Here is a 12833-nt window from a genome sequence, read left to right on the forward strand (position 1 = left end):
GGACGCACCAAACTTAACACCCCGCTGGCTGGAACAGGACGTTACTACAATTCTCCCATCCCCTACCTCACAAGACTCATCAACAACCAAATATCATAGTTCAGTCCTTCCATTGATATTACCTCACTCCCTAATTCATACGATTTGCACTAGAACTGGTCTGACTACCCCGTTTACATTTCATTGTAGATTGTATATTTTTAATATTTCATACTATTCATTTTTATTTCTGTAGAAACAGATGGACAGAACTGGCTGTAGACACAGACAGACAGTAGAAACAGACTGACAGCTGAAACAGACTGAGTAGAAACAGACTGACTGTAGAAACAGACTGACAGCTGAAACAGACTGACAGACCTGGCTGTAGAAATAGACTGACAGTAGAAACAGACCAAGTAGAAACAGACTGATAGTAGAAACAGATGGAGAGTAGAAACAGACTGACAGTTGAAACAGCCCTAGTAGAAACAGACTGAGTAGAAACAGACTGACAGTAGAAACAGACTGACAATAGAAGCAGACTGACAGTTGAAACAGACCGAGTAGAAACAGACTGATAGTAGGAACAGACTGAGAGTAGAAGCAGACTGACAGTAGAAACAGACTGACAGTAGAAACAGACTGATAGTAGTAACAGACTGAGAGTAGAAGCAGACTGACAGTAGAAACAGACTGACAGTAGAAACAGACTGATAGTAGTAACAGACTGAGAGTAGAAACAGACTGACAGTAGAAACAGACTGATAGTAGGAACAGACTGACAGTAGAAGCAGACTGACAGACCTGACTGTATAAACCAGGTGTGTCAAACTGAAGGCCTGTCGGCCCGGCACCTCATTTTATGTGGCCCGTGAGAGCTTACAAAGAATATAATTTGCGCAATACAATTAAGGAAATAAGTTAAGGAAATATGGTGTCCATAAACTACATGTCCCAGAATGCATCCCGATTTTGTTATCCGCGCACCGAAGGCCTCTCCGCTAGATGTCAGTATAGGCTATATAGTGGCGCTCTAGCCGAGTGGTTGCAGCAGCTAGTAATGTTAATGTTAATAGTAGCAGCCAAAATGTCCAAGAAAAGAAAAGTTGACGCAGAGGGAAGGCAATTTAATGAGAGACGGGAAAGCGAATACATGTTTGTGCTTAATGGAGACAAGCTGGTATGTCTTATTAGTAACGAGGCAGTGGCAGTGCCAAAGGAATACAATTTACGGCGGCACTTTGACACCAAGCATGGAGCCAAGTATGCTAACCTTAGCCACCAAGAAAAGCATCAAAAAGTCCAAGAATTAAAAGGCAGTCTGCGTTCTCAACAGAATATGTTCACAAAAGCCACAGCAAAAAATGATGCAGCAGTGAAAGCCAGCTTTATTGTGGCGCAGCTAGCCATTTTTGTAGGAGGAGTGAAGGCGGACTTATCTGTCAGTGAGGAGCTCCTGGATGTGACAGCCATGCATGGGACGATGACGGGGAGGGACATCATCAATGCGGTGGAGAGGCCCGTGAGTAAAATTACCCTGGGACAAGTTGGTGGGGCTTACTACCGATGGGGCACCTGCAATGTGTGGCGAGAGAACTTGCTTGATTGGACTGGTGAAAGAGAAAATGAAAAAAAGTAACTGCCCCACACCCCTGATAGCTTACCATTGCATTATCCACCAAGAAGCTCTGTGTGGCAAGATCCTGGAACTGGATAACTTAATGACCACAGTCACGAAAATGGTGAACTTCATTCGGGCACGGGGCTTGAACCATCGTCAGTTCCAACTATTTTTGAAGGAGGTGCACACGGAACATGGAGATGTGCCATACCATACACAAGTCAGATGGTTGAGTCGGAGTGCAGTCCTCAAGCGATTTTTTGAGCTTCGGGAAGAAATTGCTCTTTTCATGCAGAATAAAGGAAAACCATTGCCCGAACTGTCAGATCCAAACTGGCTGTGTGATTTTGCCATGTTGTGCGACATAACAGAGCACCTCGCCCAACTGAACCAGAGGCTGCAGGGCCGCAAACATGTCATAACGGGGATGTACGACGCGATCACAGCTTTCCAGTTGAAATTGCGCCTATGGAAGTCTCAACTCCAACAGGACAGTCTTGCCCACTTTCCTGTCTGTCAAAGCATCTCAACCTCAGTCCCAGGTGCTTTTTCATGTGCTCGATTGGCTACCAAAGTGAACCTGCTGATTAATGAATTCAGTCAGCGCTTCTCTGACTTCAAAGCACAACACTCAACCTTTGCCATCTTTGCCAATCCTTTCACCACCGACGTCGACAGTGCACCACATCACGTTCAGATGGAGTTAATAGAGCTGCAATGCAACAGTAGCCTGAGAGCAAAGTTCCAGGATGCTACAATCAGGGACTTTTACCGTCTCCTCCCCCCTGCTTTGATGCCACAGCTCCGAGTTCAAGCTGCCCATGTCCTGTCCATGTTGGGAAGCACATACCTGTGCGAACAGATGTTTTCAATCATGAATCTGAACAAGACCAAGCACAGATCACGCATCAGCGATGACAACCTCCACGCTGTTTTACGGATTGCTACCGCAGAAGACCTAAAGCCAGATATCGACAGACTGACCTCAGGTAAACGGCATCAGTCATCTGGCCAGAAAACAAACAGGTAAGCATTTTAAAAACCTTCACGTATGCAATATCAATCAAGCTAGGTACAATGTAATATGTGTGCATTCTAATGGTTGTGCTTGTGTTTTGTTATGTTTTGTATTTGTTATTATGTGCAGGGATTGAGCCATGGATTAGGATGGTGTGTGATATCTAGGCTGATCACTTGGAGAGATCTACTTGGTGTGTCCAGGCAGCATCACTCTCACATCCCACTTCATCCACATCATGTCATGAGTAACCTGAACCAGAACCTGGTTACACAAACTGAAACAACCCTTATTGTTATTTTATTGGTATATTTCATTTTTTTTTATAAATTGTATAATAGTTGTACACTTGAATGTCTATTTGCAATTATTTTTCCTAGAATTCTGCTTTCAGAGCTAGTTATTAATTATCAAGTTATTACTAAAACCAATAATAATCAAATGCAGAGGCAATTATGTAATATGATAACAAGTAGATACATTTATAATAGTCTTACATTTACAACCGGCCCTTTGAGGGCAACCATAACGCTGATGTGGCCTGGGATGAAATTGAGTTTGACACCCCTGGTATAAACAGACTGACAGTAGAAACAGACTGACAGACCTGACTGTACAAACAGATTTACAGTAGAAGCAGACTGACAGTAGAAGCAGACTGACAGACCTGACTGTATAAACAGACTGACAGTAGAAACAGACTGACAGTCGAAGCAGACTGACTGTATAAACAGACTGACAGTAGAAACAGACTGACAGTCGAAGCAGACTGACTGTATAAACAGACTGACAGTAGAAACAGACTGACAGTTGAAACAGAGTAGAAACAGACTGATAGTAGAAACAGACTGAGTAGAAACAGACTGACAGTAGAAACAGACTTAGTAGAAACAGGCTGACAGACCTGACTGTATAAACAGATTGACAGTAGAAACAGACTGACAGTAGAAACAGACTGACAGTTGAAACAGACTGACAGTTGAAACAGAGTAGAAACAGACTGAGTAGAAACAGACTGAGTAGAAACAGGCTGACAGACCTGACTGTATAAACAGACTGAGAGTAGAAACAGACTGAGAGTGGAAACAGACTGAGTAGAAACAGACTGACAGTAGAAACAGACCTGACAGTAGAAACACACTGACAGTAGAAACAGACTGAGTAGAAACAGACTGACAGTAGAAACAGACTGACTGTATAAACAGACCTGACTGTATAAACAGACTGACAGTAGAAGCAGACTGACAGACCTGACTGTATAAACAGACTGACAGTAAAAACAGACTGAGAGTAGAAACAGACTGAGTAGAAACAGACTGACAGTAGAAACAGATCTGACAGTAGAAACACACTGACAGTAGAAACAGACTGAGTAGAAACAGATTGACAGTAGAAACAGACTGACAGTAGAAACAGACTGACAGTTGAAACAGCCTGAGTAGAAACAGACTGAGAAGAAACAGACTGACAGTAGAAACAGACTGAGTAGAAACAGAGTGACAGTAGAAACAGACTGACAGTAGAAACAGACTGAGTAGAAACAGACTGACAGTAGAAACAGACTGACAGTTGAAACAGCCTGAGTAGAAAAAGACTGAGTAGAAACAGACTGACTATAGAAACAGACTGAGTGTAGAAACAGACTGAGTAGAAACAGACTGACAGTAGAAACAGACTGAGTAGAAACAGACTGACAGTAGAAACAGACTGACAGACTGAGTAGAAACAGACTGACAGTAGAAACAGACCTAACAGTAGAAACAGACTGAGTAGAAACAGACTGACAGTTGAAACAGCCCAAGTAGAAACAGACTGAGTAGAAACAGACTGACAGTTGAAACAGCCCAAGTAGAAACAGACTGACAGTAGAAACAGAATGAGTAGAAACAGACTGACAGTAGAAACAGACTGAGTAGAAACAGACTGACAGACCTGACTGTAGAAACAGACTGACAGTAGAAACAGACTGAGTAGAAACAGACTGACAGACCTGACTGTAGAAACAGACTGACAGTAGAAACAGACTGAGTAGAAACAGACTGACAGACCTGACTGTAGAAACAGTCTGACAGTAGAAACAGACTGAGTAGAAACAGACTGACAGTAGAAACAGACTGAGTAGAAACAGACTGACAGACCTGACTGTAGAAACAGTCTGACAGTAGAAACAGTCTGACAGTAGAAACAGACTGACTGTATAAACAGACAGAGTAGAAACAGACTGAGTAGAAACAGACTGACAGTAGAAACAGACTGAGTAGAAACAGACTGACAATAGAAACACACTGACAGTAGAAACAGACTGACAATAGAAACAGACTAACAGTAGAAACAGACTGAAAGTAGAAACAGACCTGAAAGTAGAAACAGTAGAAACAGACTAACAGTAGAAACAGACCTGAAAGTAGAAACAGTAGAAACACAGCAGAAATAGACCTGGCTCTGCTCAGACAGAGCCACACTTTCTTCTACAGTGTTCTACAGTATTCTACAGGATCTACAGTGTTCTACAGTGTTCTACAGTGTTCTACAGTGTTCTACAGTGTTTTACGGTATTCTACGGTATTCTACGGTGTTCTACAGTGTTTAACGGTATTCTACGGTATTCTACGGTGTTCTACAGTGTTCTACAGTATTCTACTGTGTTCTACAGTGTTCTAAAGTATTCTACTGTGTTCTACAGTGTTCTACAGTGTTCTACAGTGTTCTACAGTGTTCTACTGTATTCTACGGTGTTCTACAGTGTTCTACAGTGTTCTACTGTGTTTTACAGTGTTTTACAGTGTTCTACAGTGTTCTAAAGTATTCTACTGTGTTCTACAGTGTTCTACTGTGTTCTACAGTATTCTACTGTGTTCTACAGTGTTCTAAAGTATTCTACTGTGTTCTACAGTGTTCTACAGTGTTCTACAGTGTTCTACAGTGTTCTACTGTATTCTACGGTGTTCTACAGTGTTCTACAGTGTTCTACTGTGTTTTACAGTGTTTTACAGTGTTCTACAGTGTTCTAAAGTATTCTACTGTGTTCTACAGTGTTCTACTGTGTTCTACAGTGTTCTACAGTGTTCTACAGTGTTCTAAAGTATTCTACTGTGTTCTACAGTGTTCTACTGTGTTCTACAGTATTCTACTGTGTTCTACAGTGTTCTAAAGTATTCTACTGTGTTCTACAGTGTTCTACAGTGTTCTACAGTGTTCTACAGTGTTCTACTGTATTCTACGGTGTTCTACAGTGTTCTACAGTGTTCTACAGTGTTCTACAGGATCCACAGTGTTCTACAGTGTTTTACAGTATTCTACAGTGTTCTACAGTGTTCTACTGTATTCTATCGTATTCTACAGGATCTACAGTGTTCTACAGTGTTCTACAGTGTTCTACAGGATCTACAGTGTTCTACAGTGTTCTACAGTGTTCTACTGTGTTTTACAGTGTTCTACAGTGTTCTACAGTGTTCTACAGGATCCACAGTGTTCTACAGTGTTCTACAGTGTTCTACAGGATCTACAGTGTTCTACAGTGTTCTACAGTGTTCTACGGGATCTACAGTATTCTACAGTGTTCTACAGTGTTCTACTGTATTCTATCGTATTCTACAGGATCTACAGTGTTCTACAGGATCTACAGTGTTCTACAGTGTTCTACAGTGTTCTACTGTGTTTTACAGTGTTCTACAGTGTTCTACAGGATCCACAGTGTTCTACAGTGTTCTACAGTGTTCTACAGGATCTACAGTGTTCTACAGTGTTCTACAGTGTTCTACGGGATCTACAGTATTCTACAGTGTTCTACAGTGTTCTACTGTATTCTATCGTATTCTACAGGATCTACAGTGTTCTACAGTGTTCTACAGTGTTCTACAGGATCTACAGTGTTCTACAGTGTTCTACAGTGTTTTACGGTATTCTACAGGATCTACAGTGTTCTACAGTGTTCTACAGTGTTTTACGGTATTCTAAGGTGTTCTACAGTGTTCTACAGTGTTCTACAGGATCTACAGTGTTCTACAGTGTTCTACAGTGTTCTACAGTATTCTACAGGATCGACAGTGTTCTACAGTATTCTACTGTGTTCTACAGGATCTACAGTGTTCTACAGTGTTCTACTGTGTTCTACAGTATTCTACAGGATCTACAGTGTTCTACAGTATTCTACTGTGTTCTACAGGATCTACAGTGTTCTACAGTGTTCTACAGTGTTCTACAGGATCTACCGTGTTCTACAGTGTTCTACAGTGTTCTACAGTGTTTTACGGTATTCTACTGTGTTTTACAGTGTTCTACAGTGTTCTACAGGATCTACAGTATTCTACAGTGTTCTACAGTGTTCTACTGTATTCTATCGTATTCTACAGGATCTACAGTGTTCTACAGTGTTCTACAGTGTTCTACAGGATCTACAGTGTTCTACAGTGTTCTACTGTATTCTATCGTATTCTACAGGATCTACAGTGTTCTACAGTGTTCTACAGTGTTCTACAGGATCTACAGTGTTCTACAGTGTTCTACAGTGTTTTACGGTATTCTACAGGATCTACAGTGTTCTACAGTGTTCTACAGTGTTTTACGGTATTCTAAGGTGTTCTACAGTGTTCTACAGTGTTCTACAGGATCTACAGTGTTCTACAGTGTTCTACAGTGTTCTACAGTATTCTACAGGATCGACAGTGTTCTACAGTATTCTACTGTGTTCTACAGGATCTACAGTGTTCTACAGTGTTCTACTGTGTTCTACAGTATTCTACAGGATCTACAGTGTTCTACAGTATTCTACTGTGTTCTACAGGATCTACAGTGTTCTACAGTGTTCTACAGTGTTCTACAGGATCTACCGTGTTCTACAGTGTTCTACAGTGTTCTACAGTGTTTTACGGTATTCTACTGTGTTTTACAGTGTTCTACAGTGTTCTACAGGATCTACAGTGTTCTACAGTGTTCTACAGTGTTTTACGGTATTCTACTGTGTTTTACAGTGTTCTACAGTGTTCTACAGGATCTACAGTGTTCTACAGTATTCTACAGGATCGACAGTATTCTACAGTGTTCTACAGTATTCTACTGTGTTCTACAGGATCTACAGTGTTATACAGTGTTCTACTGTGTTCTACAGTATTCTACAGGATCTACAGTGTTCTACAGTATTCTACTGTGTTCTACAGGATCGACAGTATTCTACAGTGTTCTACAGTATTCTACTGTGTTCTACAGGATCTACAGTGTTATACAGTGTTCTACTGTGTTCTACTGTGTTCTACAGGATCTACAGTGTTCTACAGTATTCTACAGGATCTACAGTGTTCTACAGTGTTCTACAGGATGTTCGGTTTTCTACAGTATTCTACAGGATCTACAGTGTTCTACTGTATTCTACTGTGTTCTACAGTGTTCTACAGGATCTACAGTGTTCTACAGGATCTACAGTGTTCTACAGGATCTACAGTATTCTACTGTGTTCTACAGTATTCTACAGGATCTACAGTATTCTACAGGATCTACTGTATTCTACTGTGTTCTACAGTGTTCTACAGGATCTACAGTGTTCTACAGGATCTACAGTGTTCTACAGGATCTACAGTATTCTACTGTGTTCTACAGTATTCTACTGTGTTCTACAGTATTCTACAGGATCTACAGTATTCTACTGTATTCTACAGGATCTACAGTGTTCTACAGGATCTACTGTATTCTACAGGATCTACAGTGTTCTACAGGATCTACAGTATTCTACAGGATCTACAGGATCTACAGTGTTCTACAGTAAAACTGCTGTATATTGTTGAGGAGACAAATTACAGAACTACTAACAGCCTACTGTCTATTTTTCTTTGTGATCAGAAAATTGCAATTTTATATTGTTCAATTATTCTTATTGTAATTATTGCTACTTTTATTGATTATCACTGTTTTGCTAATTAAGTATCTAATACTGATAAACCTCATTTGAATTGAATTGAACAGTTATGTATATTTCTATCCAGCAGCCATGATCTACAGGCTTGATTCAGCCTGTTTCAGCACCATGGACAGCGTCACTGTAGCAACCGCTTGGTCAAATCAGTCTAATAAAGATTTTCCCTAAGATCAGTCTGTAAACAAACCAACAACAAACAAACAGACGCTTGTTATTTCCCCTGGATAAAATCTCATTTACTAGCAGCCTAACTAGTTTCTCTCCTCAGATAGATGAGTTTCTTACAAGGGGATATTAAAAGAAATGCAATCCTCTTACTGAGAGAGAGAGAGAGAGAGAGAGAGAGAGAGAGAGAGAGAGAGAGAGAGAGAGAGAGAGAGAAGAGAGGGAGAGAGCAGAGAAAGCAGAGACAGAGAGAGAGAGAACAGAGAGAGACAGCTAGTCTATTTTGCCTGAGGCTAAACTGCCTACATAGATGAAACATTAAATACATTTGATTGCAGATATTTTTGGTGATACGATGTTCTTCCATACTGTACTTACATACATCTATATAAACATGTATATATAAGTGTGTGTGTGTGTGTGTGTGTGTGTGTATATATATATATATGTGTGTGTGTGTGTGTGTGTGTGTGTGTGTGTGTGTGTGTGTGTGTATATATATATATATATATATATATATATACACACATACAGTATATATGATATATATCCCAAACAAAAATCACAAAACTCGAGTGCATTCTATTAGTGTTATTATATTCTTCCTTTGATAATTTCGCTCTTTAGCCTGAAATGTGTTTATTTGTTTTGTTTGTCTATAAATAACCAGCAGCAGAAAACAGACAACTGATCTGGAGTCAGAAAGGCCGTGACGCGGCAGACAGGCTTCCCCTTCTGCCGACCTTGGAGGAAAAATACACCTTAATAAAACTCCACCTGTCCGGTAAAACAGCAGATAAATTACAGAAGGTCATGACGGGCATCTGATGAGTAATATTTCGCTGCACGTGACATCATTCGGCGTAAGATGGACGTATTTCACTAAGATGTCTTACATTGAATCCACCGTGCGGTGTCTGTTCGCCTAACCCTTCCACTGAGGCCGAAACACGGTGTGACTAACCAAACCGAACCCTACGACTAACTAACTAAACCAAACCGCATGACTAACGAAACCCGACTAACGTCCCGTTCACCGAGCAGCAGGCAGGGAAACTGCACCAAATATCAGATTCAGCATCAGGAGCTGCAGCAGAGCCAGGCTGAAGGAAGCGAGCGGCCTGCAGCTCAGCATCCATCCGTCCTGCCTGCAGCCTCCTGCGGGCAGCGACAGCAGCACGGACCGCCGACTGGAAATATAATATCTAATACAAATAAACACACTGACCTTCTCCTGCGCCCTGTTCAGCCTCTTTTGGACGTTTTTTGCGAAAATTCCGGTCTTTATTTCAGCCATGGCTGCTGGATGTGAAACGGGATTAACGACGAGAGATCTGCTGACAGGAGGGGGGCGGGGGCGGGGGAGGGGGCGGGGCTTAAAGCCACAACACTCAACCAAACGGCTCGGATCTTATTTCACCGACAGGTTGACAAACTAAAACACATTTAAAACACAACACCCGTTTCCCGTTACTGCAGCCGTTTAGGCTGGACCACGAACTCTAAACATACACTGTGTTATATACTGTATCATATACTGTGTTATATACTGTATTATATATCATATATTGTATTATATACTGTTATATACTGTATTATATATCATATATTGTATTATATACTGTGTTATATACTGTATTATATATCATATATTGTATTATATACTGTGTTATATACTGTAACATATACTGTGTTATATACTGTAATATATATCATATACTGTTTTATATGCTATATCATATACTGTGTCATATACTGTATTATATATCATATACTGTTATATACTATATCATATACTGTGTTATATACTGTATTATATATCATATACTGTTATATACTATATCATATACTGTGTTATATACTGTATTATATATCATATACTGTGTTATATACTGTATTATATATCATATACTGTTATATACTATATCATATACTGTGTTATATACTGTATTATATATCATATACTGTTATATACTATATCATATAATGTGTTATATACTGTATCATATATCATATACTGTGTTATATACTGTATTATATACTATATCATATACTGTATTATATAGGCTACTGTTTTATATATTGCATCATATAGGCTACTGTACTGCCTCATATAGGCTACTGTATTATATACTGTATTATAGGTCCCATGGTAACAGCAGCTGTACTCTGCAGGTCTTCCACAGTAGTCTGTCCTATATGTATGGTGGCACTCAGTTTCCCCCCTGGGGGATTAATAAAGTATTTCATATCATATCGTACCGTATCATATCATATCATTTATTTACATCAAAAGGTTATCCATGGAGCCCAGCCCAATGTAATGGAGATTTAAAGAGTCATAGTCATTGTGGTGGAAAAAAAACAACTTTTTGTTTTGACTCTCGCCAAGATCGGGAGGTAGCTCGTTTCTCCCACACAGTAAGCAGGCTGACCAATATCATGCATGTGATAAACTGAAGCTTGAAAGTAAAATATCTATATCTAAATCTATACAATTACATCATATCACCATTTATTTCCATAGCTCAGTCCACCTAACAGCCATCTGTTCTGTCGGCTGAGAGACACACAGAGTTTGGAAGTTTCGGCGCATCAGCCGACGCTTCCCGGCGCTTCCCGGGGTCACGGTGCCGGCCAGGGCCGACAGCTGGGCGCCGATTTGTTTCCGGTGATCCGTCTGAGATTTCGGCGTCGGGACCCCCGCCGGGTTTTTCGGCACCGACGGGGATCGGATCGGGAGGATCGATACGGTCCGTGGGCGCGGTGGAGAGAGGAGACGGGACGCGCTGGAACAGCTGAGTTTTTACCGTTGTCTTAAATCTGAACGGCACAGAATCGGATATGAGACCGATCTGCCGGTCACCGGTCATGGATGATCAGCTGAAAACCAGCCGACCATCAATTTTGATGAGTTTCTCGTCAGCTTCCAGCAGACCTGAAGCCGCTAGCGATGACAACGCTGACACAGAAACGCTACTTTGGGGACTGGTTCCAAGGACCCTGCAGTATCACGCCTTCCAATTGGCTGTATCGGCTGTAGCTGGATTTGTGGTGTGTTCAAGCACAATAAATTATATTCGTTCATGAACATGCTTTAGAAACAGTGTAAAACAGCTATAAGCGATTTCCTCCTATAAAAAACATTGAATAGATTTTTGAAATCTGAGCTGGAACGCCATTCCCTCCCGACTTTTACTCCCGGAACGGCGTTCCCGTGCGTTCCCCCCCATTTCCACCACTGATCATATCATATCATATCATATCATATCGTATCGTATGGTATCGTATCATATGGTATGGTATGGTATGGTATGGTATCGAATGGTATCGTATCGTATTGTATCGTATCGCATCATATCATACCGTAACATAGCGTATCATATAATATTGTATTGTATCAAATCGTATCATATCATATCATATCATATCGTATCGTACCATATCATATCATATAATATTGTATCATATCATATGATATCATATCGTATCGTACCATATCATATAATATCGTATCATATTGTATAATATCGTATCATATTGTACCATATATTGAAGCTTACCTAGCGAGTTTCAGGAGCAGGACCACACCTCAACCGCGCCTCTTCCAGCGTCCCTTAAACACCATCCTAACCTTCTCTTCCCCTTTCGCTCTCGTATTCTGCGCTCCGTTCTCGTTTACGTGCGGAACGTTTGACAGCTCGCATACTGCCACACCAAGCCAAGCTAGGCATAGACCAGCATCGAAAAGTATACCAGACTTTACTCACCTCTCCTCTCCGGGGGTCCCGCCCGATGGATCACCCGTGCCTCAGCCCGCTCGACGACGACCTCTTCTTCCCGGCTCCGTCCGGTTCCGTCCATTCCGCTCAGGCCTTTCAGCAGGAAGATTCAACTCAACACCCAACAACCGACACTGAAAACCTCCTGGTTGTACCCGAGACCCCAGCAACCTCAATGGATGTCGGCAACACTCCAGAGAGTCAACCACACCATCGCTCAAAAATCCGGTCTCCTCCACCCAGAAGCTACAATCCCAGAACTCCATCCATCCGAGGAAGAGCCCTCCGGCGTAGCGAGAGAGCAACAAGCCCCCGCCACGCATCCTCAACCCCGACACGTTCCCCAGCTAGTCCGAG

General features: G+C 41.3%; 1 protein-coding gene across 1 annotated transcript in view; it reads right to left on the reverse strand.

Moving 5' to 3' along the window:
• Window positions 1-9991, reverse strand: part of amph (amphiphysin) — a 69158-nt gene extending 59167 nt beyond the window's left edge. Inside the window, exon 1 of the mRNA XM_071534319.1 lies at window positions 9923-9991. Coding sequence (XP_071390420.1) covers window positions 9923-9991 — 69 coding nt within the window. The remainder of the gene's footprint in view (window positions 1-9922) is intronic.
• Between the last annotated feature and the right edge of the window lie 2842 nt (window positions 9992-12833).

Source organism: Centroberyx affinis, unplaced genomic scaffold (genome assembly GCF_046629955.1).
Source record: "Centroberyx affinis isolate AG114_WGS23_722 - 3 ecotype Tasmania unplaced genomic scaffold, CSIRO-AGI_Caff_v1 ptg002517l_1, whole genome shotgun sequence".
Lineage (NCBI taxonomy): Eukaryota > Metazoa > Chordata > Actinopteri > Beryciformes > Berycidae > Centroberyx > Centroberyx affinis.